This window comes from Callithrix jacchus, chromosome 9, assembly GCF_049354715.1.
Source record: "Callithrix jacchus isolate 240 chromosome 9, calJac240_pri, whole genome shotgun sequence".
Lineage (NCBI taxonomy): Eukaryota > Metazoa > Chordata > Mammalia > Primates > Cebidae > Callithrix > Callithrix jacchus.
In genome coordinates this window covers 21,647,751-21,673,083 of record NC_133510.1, presented here as the reverse complement: position 1 = coordinate 21,673,083, position 25,333 = coordinate 21,647,751, and the positions used below count along the sequence as shown (strand labels likewise).

At 39.4% G+C, this 25,333-nt stretch overlaps 1 protein-coding gene across 1 annotated transcript in view; it reads left to right on the top strand.

Moving 5' to 3' along the window:
• CD163L1 (CD163 molecule like 1) overlaps nt 1-21,157 on the top strand; it is a 106,173-nt gene extending 85,016 nt beyond the window's left edge. The window contains exons 19-20 of the mRNA XM_002752290.6: nt 18,660-18,766; nt 21,001-21,157. Of these exons, the coding sequence (XP_002752336.4) occupies nt 18,660-18,742 (83 nt within the window). The 3' untranslated portion in view covers nt 18,743-18,766; nt 21,001-21,157. The remainder of the gene's footprint in view (nt 1-18,659; nt 18,767-21,000) is intronic.
• The last annotated feature ends 4,176 nt before the right edge of the window (nt 21,158-25,333 follow it).

Genomic DNA, 25,333 nt, shown 5'->3' with positions numbered 1-25,333 from the left:
AATTAATATATTAAAATATATAATTCACTAGAATGTATAATTAATTAGTATATTAAAATATATACTTTATTAGAATTTATTGTTAATTATAAATTAATAATATATAATATATTTTTTGTATTAATTAATGATATATTAATAATTAATAATTATTATCAATGAGTTCATGTCCTTTGTAGGGACATAGACGAATCTGGAAACCATCATTCTCAGCAAACTGACACAAGAATAGAGAATCAAACACCGAATGTTCTGGCTCATAGGCGGGTGTTGAACAATGAGAACACATGGACACAGGGAGGGGAGCATTATACACTGGGTTCTGTTGGGAGGGACTAGGGGTGGGACAGTGAGGGGTAGGGAGGTTGAGGAGGGATAACATGGGGAGAAATGCCAGATAGAGGTGACAGGGGGATGGAGGCAGCAAACCACATTGTCATGTATGTACCTATGCAACAATCCTGCATTATCTGCACATGTACCCTGGAACCTAAAGTACAATAAAAAATATATATTAAAAAATAATTATTAAGTCATTATTTAATATACTATTTTATTTTATTTTTTTTTTTAATTTTTTATTGGATTATAGGTTTTGGGGTACATGAGCAGAGCATGCAAGACAGTTGCGTAGGTACACACATGGCAGTGTGCTTTCTTTTCTTCTCCCCTTCACCCACATTTGGCATTTCTCCCCAGGCTATCCCTCCCCACCTCCCCCTCCCACTGGCCCTCCCCTTTTCCCCCCAATAGACCCCAGTGTTTAGTACTCCCCTTTCTGTGTCCATGTGTTCTCATTTTTCATCACCCACCTATGAGTGAGAATATGCGGTGTTTCATTTTCTGTTCTTGTGTCAGTTTGCTGAGGATGATGTTCTCCAGATTCATCCATGTCCCTACAAATGACACAAACTCATCATTTCTGATTGCTGCATAATATTCCATGGTGTATATGTGCCACATTTTTCCAATCCAGTCTATTATCAATGAGTATTTGGGTTGATTCCAGGTCTTTGCTATTGTAAACAGTGCTGCAATGAACATTCGTGTACATGTGTCCTTATAGTAGAACAATTTATAGTCTTTTGGATATATACCCAGTAATGGGATTGCTGGGTCAAATGGAATTTCTATTTCTAAGGCCTTGAGGAATCGCCACACCGTCTTCCACAATGGTTGAACTAATTTACACTCCCACCAACAGTGTAAAAGTGTTCCTTTTTCTCCACATCCTCTCCAGCATCTGTTGTCTCCAGATTTTTTAATGATCGCCATTCTAACTGGTGTGAGATGGTATCTCAATGTGGTTTTGATTTGCATCTCTCTGATGATCAGTGACGATGAGCATTTTTTCATATGATTGTTGGCCTCATATATGTCTTCTTTCGTAAAGTATCTGTTCATATCCTTTGCCCACTTTTGAATGGGCTTGTTTGTTTTTTTCCTGTAAATCCGTTTGAGTTCTTTGTAAATTCTGGATATCAGCCCTTTGTCAGATGGGTAGACTGCAAAAATTTTTTCCCATTCTGTTGGTTGCCGATCCACTCTAGTGACTGTTTCTTTTGCCGTGCAGAAGCTGTGGAGTTTCATTAGGTCCCATTTGTCTATTTTGGCTTTTGTTGCCAATGCTTTTGGTGTTTTGTTCATGAAGTCCTTGCCTATTCCTATGTCCTGGATAGTTTTGCCTAGATTTTCTTCTAGGGTTTTTATGGTGCCAGGTCTTATGTTTAAGTCTTTAATCCATCTGGAGTTAATTTTAGTGTAAGGTGTCAGGAAGGGGTTCAGTTTCTGCTTTCTGCACGTGGCTAGCCAGTTTTCCCAACACCATTTGTTAAACATGGAATCCTTTCCCCATTGCTTGTTTTTGTCAGGTTTATCAAAGATTGTATAGTTGTATGTATGTTGTGTTGCCTCCGGTGCCTCTGTTTTGTTCCATTGGTCTATATCTCTGTTTTGGTACCGGTACCGTGCTGTTTTGATTACTGTAGCCCTGTAGTATAGTTTGAAATCCGGTAGTGTGATGCCCCCCGCTGTGTTCTTTTTGCTTAGAATTGACTTGGCTATGCGGGCTCTCTTTTGGTTCCATATGAAGTTCATGGTGGTTTTTTCCAGTTCTGTAAAGAAAGACGATGGTAGCTTGATGGGGATAGCGTTGATTCTGTAAATTACTTTGGGCAGTATAGCCATTTTCACGATATTAATTCTTCCTAACCATGAACATGGAATGTTTCTCCATCTGTTTGTGTCCTCTCTGATTTCGTTGAGCAGTGGTTTGTAGTTCTCCTTGAAGAGGTCTTTTACGTTCCTTGTGAGTTGTATTCCAAGGTATTTTATTCTTTTTGTAGCAATTGCGAATGGCAGTTCGCTCTTGATTTGGCTTTCTTTAAGTCTGTTATTGGTGTAGACGAATGCTTGTGATTTTTGCACATTGATTTTATATCCTGAGACTTTGCTGAAGTTGCTTATCAGTTTCAGGAGTTTTTGGGCTGAGGTGATGGGGTCTTCTAGGTATACTATCATGTCATCTGCAAATAGAGACAATTTGGCTTCCACCTTTCCTATTTGAATACCCTTTATTTCTTTTTCTTGCCTGATTGCTCTGGCTAGAACTTCCAGTACTATATTGAATAGGAGTGGTGAAAGAGGGCATCCTTGTCTAGTGCCAGATTTCAAAGGGAATGCTTCCAGTTTTTGCCCATTCAGTATGATATTGGCTGTTGGTTTGTCATAAATAGCTTTTATTACTTTGAGATACGTTCCATCGATACCGAGTTTATTGAGGGTTTTTAGCATAAAGGGCTGTTGAATTTTGTCAAATGCCTTCTCTGCGTCAATTGAGATAATCATGTGGTTTTTGTTTTTGGTTCTGTTTATGTGGTGAATTACGTTTATAGACTTGCGTATGTTGAACCAGCCTTGCATCCCCGGGATGAATCCTACTTGATCATGATGAATAAGTTTTTTGATTTGCTGTTGCAATCGGCTTGCCAATATTTTATTGAAGATTTTTGCATCTATGTTCATCATGGATATTGGCCTGAAGTTTTCTTTTCTCGTTGGGTCTCTGCCCGGTTTTGGTATCAGGATAATATTGGTCTCATAAAATGATTTGGGAAGGATTCCCTCTTTTTGGATTGTTTGAAATAGTTTTAGAAGAAATGGTGCCAGCTCTTCCTTGTGTGTCTAGTAGAATTCGGCTGTGAACCCGTCTGGACCTGGGCTTTTTTTGTGTGGTAGGCTCTTAATTGCTGCCTCAACTTCAGACCTTGTTATTGGTCTATTCATAGTTTCAGCTTCCTCCTGGTTTAGGCTTGGGAGGACACAGGAATCCAGGAATTTGTCCATTTCTTCCAGGTTTACTAGTTTATGCACATAGAGTTGTTTGTAATATTCTCTGATGATGGTTTGAATTTCTGTGGAATCTGTGGTGATTTCCCCTTTATCATTTTTTATTGCATCTATTTGGTTGTTCTCTCTTTTATTTTTAATCAATCTGGCTAGTGGTCTGTCTATTTTGTTGATCTTTTCAAAAAACCAGCTCTTGGATTTATTGATTTTTTGAAGGGTTTTTCGTGTCTCAATCTCCTTCAGCTCAGCTCTGATCTTAGTTATTTCTTGTCTTCTGCTGGGTTTTGAGTTTTTTTGATCTTGCTCCTCTAGCTCTTTCAATTTTGACGATAGGGTGTCAATTTTGGATCTCTCCATTCTCCTCATATGGGCACTTATTGCTATATACTTTCCTCTAGAGACTGCTTTAAATGTGTCCCAGAGGTCCTGGCACGTTGTGTCTTCGTTCTCATTGGTTTCGAAGAACTTCTTTATTTCTGCCTTCATTTCGTTGTTTACCCAGTCAACATTCAAGAGCCAGTTGTTCAGTTTCCATGAAGCTGTGCGGTTCTGGGTCTGTTTCTGAATTCTGAGTTCTAACTTGATTGCTCTATGGTCTGACAGGCTGTTTGTTATGATTTCAGTTGTTTTGCATTTGTTGAGCAGTGCTTTACTTCCAATTATGTGGTCAATTTTAGAGTAGGTGTGATGTGGTGCTGAGAAGAATGTGTATTCTGTGGATTTGGGGTGGAGAGTTCTGTAAATGTCCATCAGGTTTGCTTGCTCCAGGTCTGAGTTCAAGCCCTGGATATCCTTGTTGACTTTTTGTCTGGTAGATCTGTCTAGTATTGACAGTGGAGTGTTAAAGTCTCCCACTATTATTGTGTGGGAGTCTAAGTCCTTTTGTAAGTCCTTAAGAACTTGCCTTATGTATCTGGGTGCTCCTGCATTGGGTCCATATATGTTTAGGATGGTTAGCTCTTCTTGTTGTATCGATCCTTTTACCATTATGTAATGGCCTTCTTTGTCTCTTTTGATCTTTGTTGCTTTAAAGTCTATTTTATCGGAGATGAGAATTGCAACTCCTGCTTCTTTTTGCTTTCCATTTGCTTGGTAAATCTTCCTCCATCCCTTTATTTTGAGCCTTTGTGTATCCTTGCATGTGAGATGGGTTTCCTGGATACAGCACACTGATGGGTTTTGGATTTTTATCCAATTTGCCAGTCTGTGTCTTTTGATTGGTGCATTTAGTCCATTTACATTTAGGGTTAATATTGTTATGTGTGAATTTGATACTGCCATTTTGATGCTAAGTGGCTGTTTTGACTGTTAGTTGTTGTAGATTCTTCATTATGTTGATGCTCTTTAGCATTCAGTGTGATTTTGGAATGGCTGGTACTGGTTGATCCTTTCTATGTCTAGTGCCTCTTTTAGGAGCTGTTGTAAAGCAGGTCTGGTGGTGACAAAATCTCTGAGTACTTGCTTGTTCGCAAAGGATTTTATTTTTCCTTCACTTCTGAAGCTCAGTTTGGCTGGATATGAAATTCTGGGTTGAAAGTTCTTTTCTTTAAGGATGTTGAATATTGGCCCCCACTCTCTTCTGGCTTGTAGTGTTTCTGCCGAGAGATCTGCTGTGAGTCTGATGGGCTTCCCTTTGTGGGTGACCCAACCTTTCTCTCTGGCTGCCCTTAGTATTCTCTCATTTATTTCAACCCTATTGAATCTGACGATTATGTGCCTTGGTGTTGCTCTTCTTGCGGAATATCTTTGTGGTGTTCTCTGAATTTCCTGCAATTGAGTGTTGGCCTGTCTTGCTAGGTGGGGGAAATTTTCCTGGATGATGTCCTGAAGAGTATTTTCCAGCTTGGATTCATTCTCTTCATCCCCTTCTGGTACACCTATCAAACGTAGGTTAGGTCTTTTCACATAGTCCCACATTTCTTGGAGACTTTGTTCATTCCTTTTTGCGTTTTTTTCTCTAATCTTGGTTTCTCGTTTTATTTCATTGAGTTGGTCTTCGACTTCAGATATTCTTTCTTCTGCTTGGTCAATTCGGCTATTGAAACTTGTGTTTGCTTCGCGAAGTTCTCGTATTGTGTTTCTCAGCTCCTTTAATTCATTCATATTCCTCTCTAAGTTATCCATTCTTGTTGTCATTTCCTCAAATCTTTTTTCAAATCTTTTCTCAAGGTTCTTAGTTTCTTTGCATTGATTCAATACATGATCTTTTAGCTCACCAAAGTTTCTCATTATCCATCTTCTGAAGTCTAATTCCATCATTTCGTCACATTCATTCTCCGTCCAGCTTTGTTCCCTTGCTGGTGAAGAGTTTTGGTCCTTTCTAGGAGGCGAGGTGTTCTGGTTTCAGGTGTTTTCCTCCTTTTTGTGCTTGTTTCTTCCCATCTTTGTGGATTTGTCCACTGGTCGTCTGCGTAGTTGCTGACTTTTCGATTCGGTCTCTGAGTGGACACCCTGAATGTTGATGATGAAGTATTTCTGTTGCTTGGTTTTCCTTCTACCGGTCTAGCCCCTTCACTGTACGAGTGCTGAGGTCCGCTCCAGACCTTGCTTGTCTGGGGTGCACCTCTAGCAGCTGTGGCACAGCGAGGGATGCTACCAGTTTCTTTTTCTGCTATCTTTGTCCCATGATGGTGCCTGCCTAATGTCAGTCTTTTGGATATAGAGGGGTCAGGGAGCTGCTTGAGGAGACAGTTTGTACTTTATAGGGCTTTAATTGCTGAGCTGTGAGCTGTGTTGTTCATTCAGGGCTGTTAGGCTGCTATGTTTGATTCTGCTGCAACAGAGCTCATTAAAAAAAACCTTTTTTTCCTCAAATGCTCTGTGTTGAGGGGTTTGGGCTTTATTTTTGGATGTCCGTTGAGGTCCTGCCCAGCTAGGATGCAGACTAGCCACTGTTTGCCTGCCGAGGCTCTGCCCTGCTGTTGTGAGGCTCACCCTGGATCAGCTGTTCGGCTGTTCTCCACCATGCCCCACAGTGGAGTCTCTCTGTTGTAGCGGGTTGCCTCGGCAACAGCAGGCTGCGTCAGCAGTGGGCGTGTATCTCAGTAGGGACGGGTTGCCTCGGCAACGGCTGGCTGAGTCAGCAGTGGGCGTGTATCTCAGTTGGGACGGGTTGCCTCGGCAACGGCTTGCTGCGTCAGCAATGGGCGTGTATCTCAGTTGGGGCGGGTTGCCTCGGTAATGGTGGCTGCCCCTCCCCCTCAGAGCCTCTCTGGCCGACTGCACGGGGCTTGTTTGAAATCGCGGTTTTGTTCGTCCCACTGGGCCAATCCTAACGCTCTGTTCCTGCAATCCCCTGGGCTGGCCCACTGTCCAAGTCTAGCTCAGTCTCAAGTCCAGCCCTCTCACGTCTCCGGTTGCCGGTTCAACAGGGCACCCGGATAAGTGTGCCCCGTGGGGAGCACTGGGTAGGGCCGGCTGCCGCCACCCCGGCTGCCGGCTTCGCCAGGTGGAATATCTGCCTGGCGTCCCGCGTCTCCTCTTCACTTGGGAATTTCCCCGCTCCGTGGGCAACAAAGATCAGTCTGGAAATGCAACTCAGACTCACCTCTCCGCCAACACAACGAGAACTCCAATCCTGGGTTGTTCTCACAGCACCATCTTCAATATACTATTTTATAATATATATCTTACTATATAATTATATACTTATGAGAAGATATTATATAATCATATAATTAACAATAATAATATATTCTTATGGAATAGCATATTAAAATATAAATCATATATAATATATTGATAGAAATAATAAAATACATCAATTAACATACTATAGAATGTTAGAATAATTTAATTATGTGTGATATATTATATACCATATAAGATATGATATACTTATGTATCATATATCATTTATTATATTATATTTTGTACTTTATATAATTGAATAGTATAATGTGTAATCTATAATATAAAAGTAATATATAAGCAATATAATATATAATATATAAGTAATATAAAATATATAATCTATATAAATAATATATAAAATATATAGTATATATAATATATAAATATACTTTATATATATAAATACTCCATTTCATATCTATGTGTATATATACAATGGAATGTAGATGAATTTTGAGAAAATGATGCTAAGTGAAATAATTATGCTAAGTGAAGTAAGTCAGCCAGAAAAAGCCAAATACTATATGATTTCCTTTATAGGAGGTACATAGAGCAATTAAATTCATATAAACAGAAAGTAGAATGGTAGTTTCCAGGGGCTGCTGGAGGGAGAATGGGGAGTTATTCTTTAATTAGTATGGAGTTTCACTTTGCAAGATAAAAAGAATTCTGGAGATAGATGGTGGTAATGGCTGCAAAAAAAAAAAACCTGAATGTACTCATTTCACCAAACTGTACACTTAAAAAAAAATCTTAAGACACTGAAAAGTAAATAACATATTGAAAAGAAATGTAAAAACTGAGGAAAGACTATTGTGATTGTGATGGTAAATTTCCTGTTCTTTTTTTTTTTCTTTCCTCTTGAACTCCTAAAAAGGCCCATCTTTCGAGCCAGAGGACAGGGAAAGGGAGATCCAGGGAATATGAGGGAATCCTCTTATTTTTAATTTTGCTCTCTTGACCCTACCCCTCCACCAGTTTCAAAGGCATATCTGCCCTCCTACAGCCAATGAGGCATAAGCAACTAAGTTTGAGAGAAGATTTGTTTCTCTGGATAGCAGAGCATGAAAGAATGACCCCTGATGTTCAAATAGTTTGGGGAAAAACCTCATTCTCTTTTCTCTTATTCCTAGTCATGTGAAACTTTACTGCAGTATGAGATATAAAACTGTGAGATAACCCATTTTTTTCTTGCTAAAAAATAATAGAAAAAGAAGCCACTGGGAGCTAGAGAACATAGAGGAAATTCCACATATGGAGGATCTGGAGAAGAGGTCTTGAAGCAATACAAGTACCAAGTTTACCTTTTAGCTGAAAATATGCAGAACATACACAATGAATCATAGCAAAGGCTTTGAGAACCAAAAGAAAATATATATACTACTTGAATCCCAGAACAACTCATCTTGGTACATACAAAAAGCATATCCAAACAGTATAGCAAAGTCTTTGAGAACTGAACTGACACCAAATAAACCTCTGCAAATGGTAAGACAGAACTTGCAATCTGAACCTAACTGGGTTGATCATTTGCTAAAACAAAACAAAACAACAAAAAACCCACCTTCTTCAAAGGGTTTAACAAAACTTTTGCAAGACCAGAAGTCTTACAACATAATATTCAAAATATCCAACATGCAAACCAAAATTATTCTATATACAAATAACTAGGAGTATCTGATCAATTCTCATGGAATAGACAACCAACAGTTGCTGACCTACATTAAAGAGTTTGGAATTATCATACAAAGACTGTAACACAGCTATTATAGCCATATTCTATGAGGCAAAGGCAAACTTTTTAGAAACTAATAGAGAAATTTTCAAGAGAAATAATCACATGGAAATTCAAAAATTAAAAATGTCACTATTTGAAAATTTTCCAAAAAAATCACTGAATTGCCTCAACAGAATGAAGATAAAAGAAAAACATCAGTGAACTTCAGGACAGATCAATGGAAATTATTCAATAAAATAAAGAGGAAAAAATACCTTAAAAATGAGGAGAGAGGAATCTATGGGGGTATATCAATAGATATACATACTGGCAGGAGTGTGGTGGTTCATGCCTGTAATCCCAGCACTTGGGGAAGCCAAGATGGGTGGATCACCTGAGGTCAGGAGTTTGAGACCAGCCTGGCTAACATGGCGAAATGCTGTCTCTACTTCAAATACTAAAGTTAGCTGGGTGTGGTGGTGGGTCCCTGTAATCCCAGATTCTTGGGAGGCTGAGGCAGGAGAATTGCTTAAACCTGGAAGGCAGAGGTTGCAGTGAGCCGAGATCATGCCATTGCACTCCAGCCTGGGTGAGGAGCAGAACTCCATCTCAGAAAGATATACATGCCATTGGAGTATTAGAAAAAGGAAGTTAGAAACATGGTGCAGAAATTTTTTAAAAAAGAAATATTGGCTGAAAACTTCAAAAATTTGTTTAAAAACATGAATAGATTTAAGAAGCTCAGCAAACACCAACTAAATATACACATTCTCAGATACATCATGCTCAAATTACTGAAAACAAAATACAAAGGAAAAAATATCAAAAGTAAGGAGACAAAAATGACACATTATGTTTAGAGGAACAACAATTCAAATGAATGCAGATTTCTAAAGGGGTTAGGAAAACAAACAAAATTTTTAAAGTGCAAAATGAAAAGAACTGTCAATCCAGAATTCTATATCCAGAAAAAGTAACTTTCAGGAATGAAGATGAGCAAATTATCTGTTAGATCAAATAAGAGTTAAAAAAATTGAAGAGTTTTATTTCACCTCTGTTAATTTCTTGTCTAATGCTTCTCTATTCATAGATCAGAGCTTCTGACCTATATAATTTTCCTTCTTTCTGAAGAATTTCATTTATAATTTCTTACAAGGCAACTGTACTGGCAACAAATAGCCTCACTTTTTATTTGTCTGAGAAAACCCTTTATTTGTCCTTCACTGTTGAAGGATACTTTCCCAGAATACAGAATTCAAAGTTGACAGTTCCTTTTTTTCATGCTATTATACTATTTTTTTTAGCATAGTTTCTGAAGAGAAGTTCAATTTAATTTTTTTATTGCATTTTAGGTTTGGGGGTACATGTGAAGAACATGCAAGATAGTTGCATAGTGTGATTTTCTGCCTTCCTCCCTTTCACCTATATCTGGCATTTCTCCCCAGGCTCTTTCCAACTCCCCACAACCTGCTGTTCCTCTCCTATTCCCCCCAAGAGACCTCTGTGTGTAGTGCTCCCCTCCCTGTGTCCATGTGTTCTCATAGTTCAACACCCGCCTATGAGTGAGAACATGCAGTATTTCGTTTTCTGTTCTTGTGTCAGTTTGCTGAAAATGAAGTTCTCCAGGTTAATCCATGTCCCTGTTAAAGACAGGAACTCATTGTTTTTGATTGCTGCATAATATTCCATGGTGTGTATGTGCAACATTTCCCCTGCCCAGTCTATCATCGATGGGCATTTGAGTTGATTCCAGGTCTTTGCTGTTGTAAACAGTGCTGCAATGAACATTCGTGTGCATGTGTCCTTATAGTAGAACGATATGGTCCTTTGGATATATATCCAGTAATGGGATTGCTGGGTCAAATAGAATTTCTATTTCTAGGTCCTTGAGGAAACGCCACACTGTCTTCCACAATGGTTGAACTAATTTACACTCCCACCAACAGTGTAAAAGTGTTCCTATTTCACCACATCCTCTCCAGCATCTGTTGTCTCCAGATTTTTTAATGATCGCCATTCGAACTGGCATGAGATGGTATCTCAATGTAGTTTTGATTCGCATTTCTCTAATGACCAGTGATGATGAGCATTTTTTCATATGTTTGTTGGCCTCAGGTATGTCATCTTTGGAAAGTGTTTATATCCTTTGCCCACTTTTGAATGGGCTTGTTTGTTTTTTTTCTTGTAACTCTGTTTGAGTTCTTTGTAAATTCTGGATATCAGCCCTTTGTCAGATGGGTAAGCTGCAAAGATTTTTTCCCATTCTGTTGGTTGCTAATTCACTCTAATGACTTTTGCTTTTGCTGTGCAGAAGCTGTGGAGTTTGATTAGGTCCCATTTGTCTATTTTGACTTTTGTTGCCAATGCTTTTGGTGTTTTGGTCATGAAGTCCTTGCCTATGCCGATGTCCTGAATGGTTTTGCCTAGACTTTCTTCTAGGGTTTTTTATGGTGCCAGGTCTTATGTTTAAGTCTTTAATCCATCTGGAGTTAATATTAGTGTAAGGTGTCAGGAAGGGGTCCAGTTTCTGCTTTCTGCACATAGCTAGCCAGTTTTCCCAACACCATTTACTAAAAAGGGAATCCTCTCCCCATTGCTTGTTTTTGTCAGGTTTATCAAAGATGGTATAGTTGTAGATATGTTGTGTTGCCTCCGATGCCGCTATTCTGTTCCATTGGTCTATATCTCTGTTTTGGTACCAGTACCATGCTGTTTTGATGACTGTATCCTTGTACTATAGCATGAAGTCCGGTAGTGTGATGCCCTCCACTGTGTTCTTTTTACTTAGAATTCAATTGGCTATGTGGGCTCTCTTTTGGTTCCATATGAAGCTTAAGGTGGTTTTTTTCAGTTCTGTGAAGAAGGTCATTGGTAGCTTGATGGGGATAGCATTGAATCTGTAAATTACTTTGGGCAGTATGGCCATTTTCACGATATTGATTCTTCCTAACCATGACCATGGAATGTTTCTCCATCTGTTTGTGTCCTCTCTTATTTTGTTGAGCAGTGCTTTGTAGTTCTCCTTGAAGAGGTCCTTTACATTCCTTGTTAGTTGTATTCCTAGGTATTTTATTCTCTTTGTAGCAATTGTAAATGGCTCTCTTTAAGTCTGCTATTGGTGTATAGGAATGCTTGTGATTTTTGCACATTGATTTTGTATCCTGAGACTTTGCTGAAGTTGCTTATTAGTTTCAGGAGTTTTTGGGCTGAGACAATGGGGTCTTCTAGATATACTATCATGTCATCTGCAAATAGAGACAATTGATTTCCACCTTTCCTATTTGAATACCCTTTTATTTCTTTTTCTTGCCTGATTGCTCTGGGTAGAACTTCCAGTACTATATTGAATAGGAGCGATGAGAGAGGACATCCTTGTCTAGTGCCAGATTTCAAAGGGAGTGCTTCCAGTTTTTGCCCATTCAGTATGATATTGGCTGTTGGTTTGTCATAATTAACTTTTATTATTTTGAGATACATTTCATCATTACCGAGTTTATTGAGGGTTTTTAGCATAAAGGGCTGTTGAATTTTATCAAATGCCTTCTCTGTACCAATTGAGATAATCATGGGGTTTTTGTTTTTGGTTCTATTTATGTGGTGAATTACGTTTATAGACTTGTTTATGTTGAACCAGCCTTGCATCCCTGGGATGAATCCTACTTGATCATGGTTGATAAGCTTTTTGATTTGCTGTTGCAATTGGCTTGCCAGTATTTTATTGAAGATTTTTACCTCAATGTTCATCATGGATATTGGCCTGAATATTTTTTTCTTATTGAGTCTCTACTGGGTTTTGGTATCAAAATGATTTTGGTCTCATAAAATGATTTGGGAAGGATTCCCTCTTTTTGGATTATTTGGAATAGTTTCAGAAGGAATGGTAACAGTTCCTCTTTGTCTGTCTGGTAGAATTCGGCTGTGAACCCATCTGGACCTGGGCTGTTTTTGTGTGGTAGGCTCTTAATTGCTGTCACAACTTCAGATCTTGTTATTGGTCTATTCATGGTTTTGACTTCTTCCTGGTTTAGGCTTGAAAGGATGCAACTGTCCAGGAATTTATCCATTTCTTCCAGCTTTACTAGTTTATGTGCATAGAGTTGCTTGTAATATTCTCTGATGATGGTTTGAATTTCTGTGGAATCCGTGGTGATTTCCCCTTTATCGTTTTTTTTATTGCATCTATTTGGTTATTCCCTTTTCTTTTTTACTAATCTGGCTAGTGGTCTGTATTTTGTTGATCTTTTCGAAAAACCAGCTCCTTGATTTATTGATTTTCTGAAGGGATTTTTGTGTCTCTATCTCCTTCAGTTCTGCTCTGGTCTTAGTTATTTCTTGTCTTTTGCTAGGTTTTGAGTTTTTTTGATCTTGCTCCTCTAGCTCTTTCAATTTTGATGATAGGGTGTCAATTTTGGATTTCTCCTTGCTTCTCGTGTGGGCACTTATTGCTATATATTTTCCTCTAGAGACTGCTTTAAATGTGTCCCAGAGATTCTGGTATGTTGTGTCTTATTCTCATTGGTTTCGAAGAACTCTTTTATTACTACCTTCATTTCATTGTTTATCCAGTCAACATTCAAGAGCCAGTTGTTTAGTTTCCATGAAGCTGTGTGGTTCTGAGTTAGTTTCTGAATTCTGGATTCTAACTTGATTGCACTGTGGTCTGAGAGACTGTTTGTTGTGATTTTCATTCTTTTGCATTTGCTGGGGAGTGATTTACTTCCAATTATGTGGTCAGTTTTAGAGTAGGTGTTATGTGGTGCTGAGAATAATGTATATTTTGTGGAGTTGGGGTGGAGAGTTCTGTAAATGTCTATCAGGTTTGCTTCTTCCAGGTCTGAGTTCAATTTCTGGATATTCTTGTTAATTTTCTGTCTGGTTGATCTGTCTAATATTGACAATGGAGTGTTAAAGTCTCCCACTATTATTGTGTGGGAGTCTAAGTTTCTTTGTAAATCATTAAGAACTTGCCTTATGTATCTGGGTGCTCCTGTATTGGGTCCATATATATTTAGGATCATTAGCTCTTCTTGTTGTATCAATCCTTTTTACCATTATGTAATGTCCTTCTTTGTCGGTTTTGATCTTTGTTGCTTTAAAGCCTATTTTATCAGACAAGAATTGCAACTCCTGCTTTTTTTTTTTTTTTTTTTTTTTTTTTTTTTTTGCTCTCCATTTGCTTGGTAAATGTTTCTCCATCCCTTTACTTTGAGCCTATGTGTATCCTTGCATGTGAGATGGGTTTCCTGGAAACAGCACACTGATGGGTTTTGGCTTTTTATTCAGTTTGCCAGTCTGTGTCTTTTGATTGGTGCATTTAGCCCATTTACATTTAGGGTTAACATTGTTATGTGTGAATTTGATACCACCATTTTGATTCTAGCTGTCTGTCTTGCCCATTAGTTGATGCAGATTCTTCATTGTGTTGATGCTCTTTACCATTTTGTATGTTGTTGGAGTAGCTGGTACTGGTTGTTCCTTTCTATGTGTAGTGCCTCTTTCATGAGCTCTTGAAAAGCAGGCCTGGTGGTGACAAAATCTCTGAATACTTGCTTGTATGCAAAGGATTTTATTTTTTCTTTACTTATGAGGCTTAGTTTGGCTGGATATGAAATTCTGGGTCGAAAGTTCTTTTCTTTAAGGATGTTGAATATTGGCCCCCACTCTCTTCTGGCTTGTAGGGTTTCTGCTGAGAGACCTGCCGTGAGTCTGACGGGCTTCCCTTTGTGAGTAACCCGACCTTTCTCTCTTGCTGCCCTTAGCATTTTCTCCTTCATATCAACCCTGGTGAATCTGACGATTATGTGCCCTGGGGTTGCTCTTCTTGAGGAATATCTTTGTGGTGTTGTCTGTATTTCCTGGACTTGAATATTGACCTGCCTTGCTGGGTTGGGGAAGTTTTCCTGGATAATATCCTGAAGATGTTTTCCAGCTTGGATACATCCTCTTTGTCACATTCAGGTACACCTATCAAACATAGATTAGGACTCTTCACATAGTCCCACATTTCTTGGCACCTTGTTCATTCCTTTTTGCACTTTTTTTTCTAATCTTGCCTTCTCATTTTATTTCATTGAGTTGATCTTCGACCTCTGATATTCTTTCTTCTACTTGGTCAATTCAGCTGTTGAAGCTTGTGCAGGCTTCACAAAGTTCTTGTGTTGTGTTTTTCAGCTCCATCAATTCACTCATATTCCTCTCTAAGTTGTCCATTCTGGTTATCATTTCATCAAATATTTTTTCAAGGTTCTCTGCTTCTTTGCATTGAGTTAGAGCATGTTCTTTTAGCTCATGGAAGATTCTCATTACCCACCTTCTGAATTCTGATTCTGTCATTTCATCACACTCATTCTCCATCCAGCTTTGTTCCCTTGCTGGTGAGGAGTTGTGATCCCTTGTAGGGGGAGAGGTGTTCTGGTTTCAGGTGTTTTCCTTCCCATCTTTGTGGATTTATCCACCTGTCATCTGTGTAGTTGCTGATTTTCTGATTGGGTCTCTGAGTGGACGTTCAGATTGTTTATGATGAAGTTATTTCTGTTTCTTAGTTTTTCTTCTAACAGTCCAGTCCCTCTGCTGTAGGACTGCTGAGGTCCACTCCAGGCCCTGATGCCTGAGGATCACCTGCAGCAGCTGCAGAACAGTAAGGGTTGCTACCAGTTTCTTCTTCTGCTATCTCTGTCCCAGAATGATGCCCACCAAATGTCAGTCTGATGAGTTTTTTGTGAGGTGAGTCTTTGGATATAAGGGCGGTAGGGATCTGCTTGAGGAGACAGTCTGTTCTTTGTAGGATCTCAAGTGCTGAGCTGTGAGCTTCGTTGTTCATTCAGAGCTGCTAGGCAGGTACATTTAAGTCTGCTGCAGCAGAACTCATAAACCCCCTTTTTTCCTTCAGGTGCTCTGTCTTGGGGAGTTAGGGCTTTATTTATGAGTATCCATTGTGCTGTTCCCTTTTTGTTTTCTGGGCTGCCCTGCCCAGCAAGGAGGCAGCCTAGGAGAAGCTTTGCTGAACTGGTGTTGGCTCTGCCCTGCTGCCCTGTGAACTTCCCTGCAGTCCTGTTTATATGAGTGTGGCTAGAACTGCCTCAGCAATAGTGGCCCGCCTCTGTAATGGCGGGCTCACTCTGTTATGGTGGGTTGCCTTGGCAATGGCAGGCTGCCTCAGCAATGGCGGACTACCTCCAAAGGGGTGGAGTGTCTCGGTAATGGCAGACACCTCTCCCCCACCAAGCTGCACCGTTCTGGGTTCAGCTGTGCTTGCTGTGAAACTCTCAACTCCGGGTGTCTCCAATTGCTTTTTCTTTGTGTGGGGTGGGACCTACCGAGCCTGATCACCTGGCTCCCTGCCTTAGAGCCTTTTTTTTATTTTTAAGTTGAATGGTTGACTCTCTCCCAGGTGTTCCAGTTGCCTGAGGCAAGGGTGCTGGGATCTGTGTGATTTCCCTTGCGGTGACCCACTGCACTGGCTGAAACAATGGCACTGCCCAGGAATCTTCTGGCCTGGCTCCCTTTTTCAGACCCATTTAATCAGATGAATGGGTGAATCTGCCTTCTTGGAGCTCCAATTGCCAGCTTTTAAGGGCAACCATACTGGTGTATTTTGTATGGAGAGCCACCACGCCAGGGCACTGACAAAACAGCCGTGACAGCCAAAACAGCTGCACTGGCCAAAACAGCCATGCTGGTGACCCGTGGGCTCCTCCACCTAGGAATCTCCTGGTCTGTGGGCAGTAAAGACCCGTCTGGAAATGCGGCATCCACTCACCCTCTGTGCTTTCACTGGGAGCTGCAATTCTGAGCTGCTCCTAAAGGGCCATCTTGCATCCAATCTCAATTTCATTCTAATCCTTGATCCTAAAGATAATTATTTTTCCTCTTGCTTCTTTTAAGATTTTTTCTTTGTCTTTGATTTTCTGCAACTTGAATATGAATGCATGAATTCTGAATATGGATGCCTAAAAACTTCTCACTATTTTTGTTTTTTGGCATTTATTCTGCTTGGTGTTCTTTGTGCTGCCTGGATAAGTGTTTTTGGTTCCTGTCATTAGTTGTGAGAAATTCTGTCATGATTGCTTCAAATATTTTTCTTCTTTCTCACTTTTGTCTCATTCTGGTATTCCTATTGTATGTATGTTACATCTTTTGTAGTTCTTTCACAATTTTTGGATATTCTGTTCTGTCATTTTTTTCTTTTCTCTTTTGCATTTAAGTTTTTGAAGTTTTCATTAGTGTTTCTTAAAGCTCACTAATTTTTTTCCTCAGCTGTATCCAGTCCATTGATGGGCCCATAAAAGACATGCTTCATTTCTATTACAGTGTTGTTGATGTCTAACATTTTTAATTCCGTCTTGAATTTCCATCTCTGTGTCTACACTGCTCATACATTCTTGAAGGTTGTCCTCTTTTTCCTTTAGATCATATAACATATTTATCATAGTTGTTTTAAAGTTCTGGTATGATCAGTTCAACATCTTTCCCTTATCTGAGTCTGGTCTGATGCTTGCTGTCTCTTCAGACTCTGTTTTTTGTCTTTCAGTGTGCCTTGTAATTATTTTGTAGAAAGCCAGATATGATATATAGTGGATACAAAGAATTGAGGTAAAGATGGTGTTTGTGTAAGGTTTTATATTTACCTGGCTAGGGATTAGGCTGTATTTATTGTTTGCTGTAGCTATAGGTGTCAGAGGCTAATATTTCCTCTGGGGCACTTTTTTTGTCTCCCCTGTTGTCTTTGGGATTCCCTAGTAACTTTTTTAATACGATCTCAGATGTGCAATTTCATCCATTGTATTTCCTGTTACTTTATGGGAACCCTACTGAAGTGACAGCAAGGTGTTGTACGAGGGGAAACATACTATAGTCCTGTGATTGAGCCTGTCTTCTAGTGAAACTGTGCCCCTGCACTGTGACCTTCAACAGGGTTTCTAAGGTTTTGTTCCCCTGTTAGCTGAGACAGGAAACCTAAAGGGAGCTGGAGTTGGATATTTCCCTTCCCTCAAGTCAGCTAGGCTCTGGTAAAACCCCAGCCCATTGGACTCTCTAGAGAAACAGAAACAGGCCTTGTTACACAATATTTTATATGTACTTCAAAATGACTACCTGAAAGAAGGCATAAGATGATTTTGCTCCAGTCTTCACTGTGATCACTTGATAGGGCTTCTAAAGGTAAAACAAAAATGTAGGTCCCCTGGAGTTTTTAACACTGAAGTTTTTCCACTCTGAGCCTACAGCAACTTGTCAATTATGATTTAGGTTTTCCTACCCCCATTACTGATTTCCACAGAGGTTTCTGCTCATGGGGTTCTTCTCTGTAAGTTGCAATTCTCTGTCTCTGCCTTTCTCTCCAATTTTGATGGTGGTGATTTGCCCTATGACCTCAGTTCTTTGACGGATCTAAGAAGAGTTGTTGATTTTCAGTTTATTCAGCTTTGTCTTGTTATGTGACTGGGAGTAATGACTCCCAAGCTTTTTACAGGCTGCATGGGAAACTAAAAGCTCAAACAATCACTCTTATATTCAACCTTCTTAATATTTAGTTATCTAAATTTCTCTATCCTTGGACAACAATTCTTTATTTCTCTCGATTCTGTCAAAAATGGAACAACTCCCTAAATACAATTTTTAGCACCCTCCTGTCTCTAGATAATGACTTACCATTGAGTTTTACTTGTCCCTTCTTAAAAATCAAAATATAAATATCACAGTTCTAGGCCTTTAAGATACTGGGAGCAAATCTAATAATCTGATAAAAAGCTGTATTTGTTTTGATAGCACTTAATGGTCTATCCTTTTAAATATGATAATTGTTTTACTTCAAAGTGGTAACTAAGCAGACTCTTCATTTATGTAATAGTCATTTCTTGCTCTATTATATTTTCCCAGCTGATCAGATGCTGCACCTAAGAGCTCTTCCCTCTGCAGAGAGGTTTTCTACTACTCAGTAATACAAATGTTCCCTTTCTTTCAGATGACACCCCCAACTGTGGTTGTGAAGATGCCAGCCACACATCACTGTTGGGAGTTCTTCCTGCCTCTGAAGCCACAAAATGACCTTAGGCTTCCAAGTCTCAGAGGGTAAGTCGAGAAGTATTACTCTTAGTAGAACTAATAATTTAATCTCCCATTGTCACAGAATTAAACACATTTTTTTCAATATTTATAGTTCATATCCCCAGTCTATCAAATATTCTATGTTAAGCTCTGGAAAAAGAGAGATTGATGAGAAAGTTTTTCCTACAGAAAATTTACAGAATTTGTCAGAATTGGTTTTGAGCACTGGCTGAGGCTGCAGAGAGTCTGTCACTAAAAAGAGGTTGATTAAATCTCAGCTTCACATACTGCACATTGATAACCTCCATTGCTAGGATTTCTGTTCAGTTTTACTATACAGAGTAGGATGCTCACATTTATTCTTAATACAGCCTGGATTCAGTGCATTAACATCACTTCCTATTGCTTTAATCGCCAGTGCCTGACAGATGATACATGCTGAATATTTACTAAATGAAGATGGCTTTGTCTGATGAGAAAACATTAACATGATAAGAGTGAAATCATTCTCTAAAGGTTTAGAAAAACAAGCACTCGTTATATAATGTTGCATTGAGGCAATTCTAAAACACTTACTGGTGCCAGGACAAAGAATTAAAATCAAAGTCAACTAAAAATTCCAGCACAAAAAGAGAAGCAGTTTTTCTCACGTAGAGGGCATGGCCCAAGTAGAGTGTATGGAGAGAAAAAATTGAACTCAGTGAAGTCATAGGATTAGAAAGCACTGTGCTTTCTAAATAATGTTGAGAACACTTTCTAATTTCTAGCATGAGTGAGCTAGCAATTCTGAAAAGAGCATTTCTGTGTAATCCAAATCCAATTCTAAATTTTTTTTGGGAATAAATGCCAGGGTGCAAAGATAAGTCATCTCTCCTGATTTTTATTACAGAATATTTAGACAGCACCAACACAAAACTATTTCAAACTTTACCCAATGATCCAAGTGAATGGGCTTCAGTTTCTTTTTTTTTCTCAAAAACATATTATTACCATAATAACATGAAAAATGTTAGAAAAATGAGAGGTGAAATACACAAAAACAATTTAGATAATAACTGGCTCCAACAAAATTTAATGATAACTCTTCTAATACCAAGGCTTATGTTTATGCTTAAAGCTTTTTTTCTCTTTATGTACTATTAACAACTTCTCTATTTGGAAAAGTTCAGTGAAACACTTGAAATGTATCCTAAAGTGTATCTTATGGTGTTTTTATCTGCATGATATAAGGGACAAATGATTGAGTAGATTATTCTAAACCAGTTTTAATAAATACCAATTTATATTAGCACAATTTTTCTTTGTGAATGGATACTCTGTGTTGTTTTTGAAGTAATTGAAATGGAGGCTTTATATTAGAAAAGGTTCTATATTAGAAAAAACGTTTCCCTCAGCAGTTTTGCTAGTTCATTATTGTGCTTAGTGTATTCATCTTCTAGGGCTGCCAAAACAAAATACCACAGACTGGGCAGCTTAAACAATGGAAATCTGTTTTCTCACATTTCTCGATGTCAGAAGTTCATTATCAAAATGTTGGGAGGTTTAGTTTCTCCTGAGGCCTCCTTCCTTCACTTGCAGATGGCCATCTTCTTATGCCCTCAGATGGTGATCCCTTGGTCTGTGTCGTCTGTGATCTAATTTCTTCTTGTAAGGACACCAGTCATACTGGATTAGGGCTCACCCATATGACCTCATATACCTTCGTTATCTCTTTAAATGTCTAATCTCCAAATACAACCACATCCTGAGGAAATGGGGGTTAAGACTTTAACATATGAATTTGGGGGGACCCAATTCAGCTCATAACACTGAGCAAGTTTATTACTTTATAACTTTTGCCCTGCCTAACCCTCATTAGTCATCAATTCTGACTTAGCAGAATCCATGCTAAAAACTTGTGAAAGATTAATTTCCAGAGGCATTTCAAAAAGCAAAACCATGTGTAATTGTACCTTTTTGATTTTGATGTTTTTTAAAACTCAAATTTCTCTGATAAGTAAATGATTACATTCTGAATTCAGAATTCTAGAATTCTAGATTATGGGAGCAGGAAGAAAGTTACATAATACCTGCATCTGCAAAAAAAAGAAATATCACTACATAGCACCTACTAAATCTGCTCTAATTTATCAATTATTTGTAGGGTGTGTGTGTGTGTGTGTGTGTGTGTGCACAAGTGTCTTAACTTTAACTTCATGTAGGCTAGCATTCTTATTTAGAAGAACAATAACTTGTGTTCTCTTGTTTTATAATTTCAGATCAACCTCTAAATGTCTTTAAAGGAAACAGCAACTTTTAAGTGAGTAAAGAGGAAGTCAAGTTACCCTATGGAAAACTGGTCCAAATAACATTTCTTGAACAATAGAACAGCTAAGTTAATAAAAACTGGTGGTAATAAAAGTTGAATTATGTGTATCACTGTTGAATAGACTGAATGTTTGTGTTTCCCTCTCCTCCTCCCCCCCAAAATTTATACATTGAAATCCTAACTGCTAATGTAATGGTATTAGGAAGTGGGGCTTTGGGAGGGAATTAAGTCATGAGGGTAAAGCCCTCATGAATGGGATTAGTGCCTTTAACAATGCAACCTCAGAGACTCTGTCACTGCCCTTTCCTTATGTGAGTGTACAATGGTCAGCAGTCTACAACTTGGCAGGGGACCCTCATCAGATCTGGATCATGCTGGGACCATGAGCTCAGACTTATAACTTCCCAAACTGTGAGGGAAAAAATTCAATTGTTTATATGCCACACAGTTTATAGTATCCTCTTATAGTTGCCCAAACTGAGACAATCACTAACTAAAAACCCACTCCATACCTATCCTACTCCTATTACTGCTGAACAATGAAAAACGTTATTTGAGGCAGACTTACGGCTGTTGTAGTTCAAATTAGTGTAATTCCATAGATATTTGAATGTAGAGAGCATTTTTAAAATTTAATATCAGAATTGTCGTCTTTATTTTTATCTCTGATGGATTTATTCATGACAGCTTTGCTCAACTGGCCTTGTTTCTAGCTTGGCTTTCTCAGATTTTGAACATACTGTTGTTCCTATAGGAATTATAACACATATAGTAAGAAGTGCCTACGACAATAGTAAAATAATTTTTTTTAATCTGTAGGCTTCTGTCAAGGTGTAGTGGCTCATGCCTGTAATCCTAACACTTTGGGAGGCCAAGGTGGGTGATTCACAACGTTAAGAGATCCAGACAATTCTGGCCAACGTGACGAAACCCCGTCTCTAATAAAAATATAAAAACTAGCTGGGCATGGTGGTGGATGCCTGTAGTCCCCAGCTACTCAGGAGGCTGAGGCAGGAGAACATGGGAGGTGAAGGTTGCAGTGAGCCAAGATTGCTGCCACTGCACTCCAGCCTGGCGGCAGAGAAGAGACTCCATCTTACCAAAAAAAAAAAAAGAGCTGTAGGCTTCGTGTTCATGGAGCTGTTACAAGAGATGTAAAACAACAATAAAAAAGGAGCCTAGGTTATTGTTATTATTATTATTATTATTTTGAGATAGAATCTTGCTCTGTCATCAGGCACCAAGCTGGAGTGCAATGGCACAAGTTTGGCTCACTGCAACATTCACCTCCCAGGTTCAAGCAATGCTCCTGCCTCAGCCTCCCAAGTAGCTGGGACTACAGGCATGCACCACCACACCCAGCTAATTTTTGTATTTTTTAGTAGAGACAGCATTTCACCATGTTGGCCAGGATGGTCTAAATCTCCTGACCTCATGATCTGCCTGTGTTGGCCTCCCAAAGTTCTGGGATTACAGGGGTGAGCCACCATGCCCACCAACACCTAGGTTATTATAAAAGATATTTTAAAATTTTTAAGACCCTAAATAAGCTCTATTCATTTAGGGTTTCTGCCTACAAAGAGTTGGAAATCCTAAAAATCAGGAGACTTTGGGTCACGAATCTGATATATGAGAAAATGTAGAGAGTTTAAAAATTGAAATTTAATCCTAGCCAATTAATATATGTCTCATTAATATTACTGTACTGCAGTAAAATTATTATAGATTCCTACACTACAATAAAGAGCTATCCCTATTTCTATGTTTAGAAAGTTTAATTTTAGTATAGTCTGTATACATCTCCTTATATTATAGACAAATATCGGAAAAAAACACATTTCTAATAGTCATGAGTGAAGGGGATACTTTAAAAACTACAAATATTTGCCTTTTCATTAACAACTATCTTTGAAAATGTTAATGATGCGAGACAAGATCCAAGATGGCCCTTTAGGAGAAGCTCAGGATTGCAGCTCCCAGTGAAAGTGCAGAGGGTGAGTGGACACCACATTTCCAGAAGGATCTTTATTGCCCAGAGACCAGGATATTCTCAGGCGGAGGACCCCCATGGGTCACCAGCACAGCTGTTTTGGCCAGCACAGCTGTTTCGGCCAGCACGGCTGTTTTGCCAGTGCCCTGGCACAGCAGCTCTCTGTACAAAATACACTGGTCTGGTTGCCCTTTTAAGCTGGCAAACAGAGCTCCAGAAGGCAGATATACCCATTTGTCTGATTAAAATTCATGTGAAACAGGGAGCCAGTCCAGGAGATTCCTGGGCAATGCCATTGTTTCAACCAGCACAGTGGGTCACTGCACGGGAAATCACACAGATCCCAGTGCCCTTTCAGCAGGTGATTGGAACATCTGGGAGAGAGTCAACCATTCAACTTAAAAAAAAAAAATAAAGAAAAGGCTCTGAGGCAGGGAGCCAGGTGATCAGGCACGGCGGGTCCCATCCCCACAAAAACAAACAAACAAAAAAAAGAGTAATTGGAAATGCTCTGGGTTGAGAGTTTCACAGCAAGCACAGCTGAACCTACAAAAGTGCAGCTCGGTAGGGGAGGGGCATCTGCCATTACTGATGCACTGCACCCCTACGGAGGTAGTCCACCATTGCTGAGGCAGCCTGCCATTGCTGAGGCAACCTACCATAACAGAGAGAGCCCACCATTACAGAGGTGGGCCACCATTGCCAAGGCAGTTCTAACCACACCCATATAAACAGGACTGCAGGAAAGTTCACATGGCAGCAGGGCAGAGCCCACAGCAGCTCAGCAAAGCCTCTGCAGGCAGACAGTGACTAGCTGCTTCCCTGCTGGGCAGGGCAGCCCTGAAAAAAAAAGGCAGCAGCACAACAGATACTCATAAATAAAGCCCTAACCCCCCAGGACAGAGCAACAGAGTAAAAGGGGGGGTTTATGAGTTCTGCTGCAGCAGACTTAAATGTACCTGCCTAGCAGCTCTGAATGAACAATGGAGCTCACAGCTCAGCACTCAAGCTTCTATAAAGAACAGACTGTCTCCTCAAGCAGCTCCCTGACCCCTGTATATCCAAAGAGGCAACTCATCAAGGACTGATTAGACTGACATTTGGCAGGCATCATTCTGGGACAAAGATAGCAGAAGAAAAAACTGGTAGCAACCCGTACTGTTCTGCAGCTGCTGCAGGTGATCCCCAGGTAAGCAGTCCTATAGCAGTGGGGCCAGACTGTTAGAAGAAAAACTAAAAAACAAAAGTGACTTCATCATCAAGAATCTGAACACCCATTCAGAGACCCAATCAGAAAATCAGCAACTACACAAAATACCGGTGGAAAACTCCACAAAGAGGGGAATAAACCAGTGCAAAAAAAAAGAAAAACACCCTAAACCAGAACACCTCTACTCCTACAAGGGATCACAACTCCTCAACAGCAGGGGAACAAAGCTGGATGGAGAATGAGTGTGATGAAATGACAGAATCAGAATTCAAAAGGGGGGTAATGAGAAACTTCTGTGAGATAAAAGAACATGTTCTAACTCAATGCAAAGAAACTAAGAATGTTGAAAAAAGATTTGACGGAATATAACCAGAATGGGCAACTTAGAGAGGAATATGAGTGAATTGATGGAGCTGAAAAACACAACACGAGAACTTCATGAAGCCTGCACAAGCTTCAACAGCTGAATTGACCAAGCAGAAGAAAGGATATCAGAGGTCGAAGATCAACTCAATGAAATAAAATGAGAAGCCAAGATTAGAGAAAAAAGTGCAAAAAGGAATGAACAAAGTCTCCAAGAAATGTGGGACTATGTGAAGAGACCTAATCTACATTTGATAGGTGTACCTGAATGTGAAGAAGAGAATGAATCCAAGCTGGAAAATACTCTTCAGGTTATTATCCAGGAAAACTTCCTTAGCCTAGCTAGGCAGGCCAATATTTAAGTCCAGGAAATACAGAGAACACCACAAAGATATTCCGCAAGAAGAGCAACCACAAGGCACATAATAGTCAGATTCACCAGGGTTGAAATGAAGGAGAAAATGCTAAGGGCAGCCAGAGAGAAAGGTTGGGTTACCCACAAAGGGAAGCCCATCAGACTCACAGCAGATGTCTCAGCAGAAACCCTACAAGCCACAAGAGAGTAGGGGCCAATATTCAACATCCTTAAAGAAGAGAACTTTCAACCCAGAATTTCATATCCAGCCAAACTGAGCTTCATAAGTGAAGGAAAAATAAAATCCTTTGTGAACAAGCAAGAACTCAGAGATTTTCGTCACCACCAGGCATGTTTTACAAGAG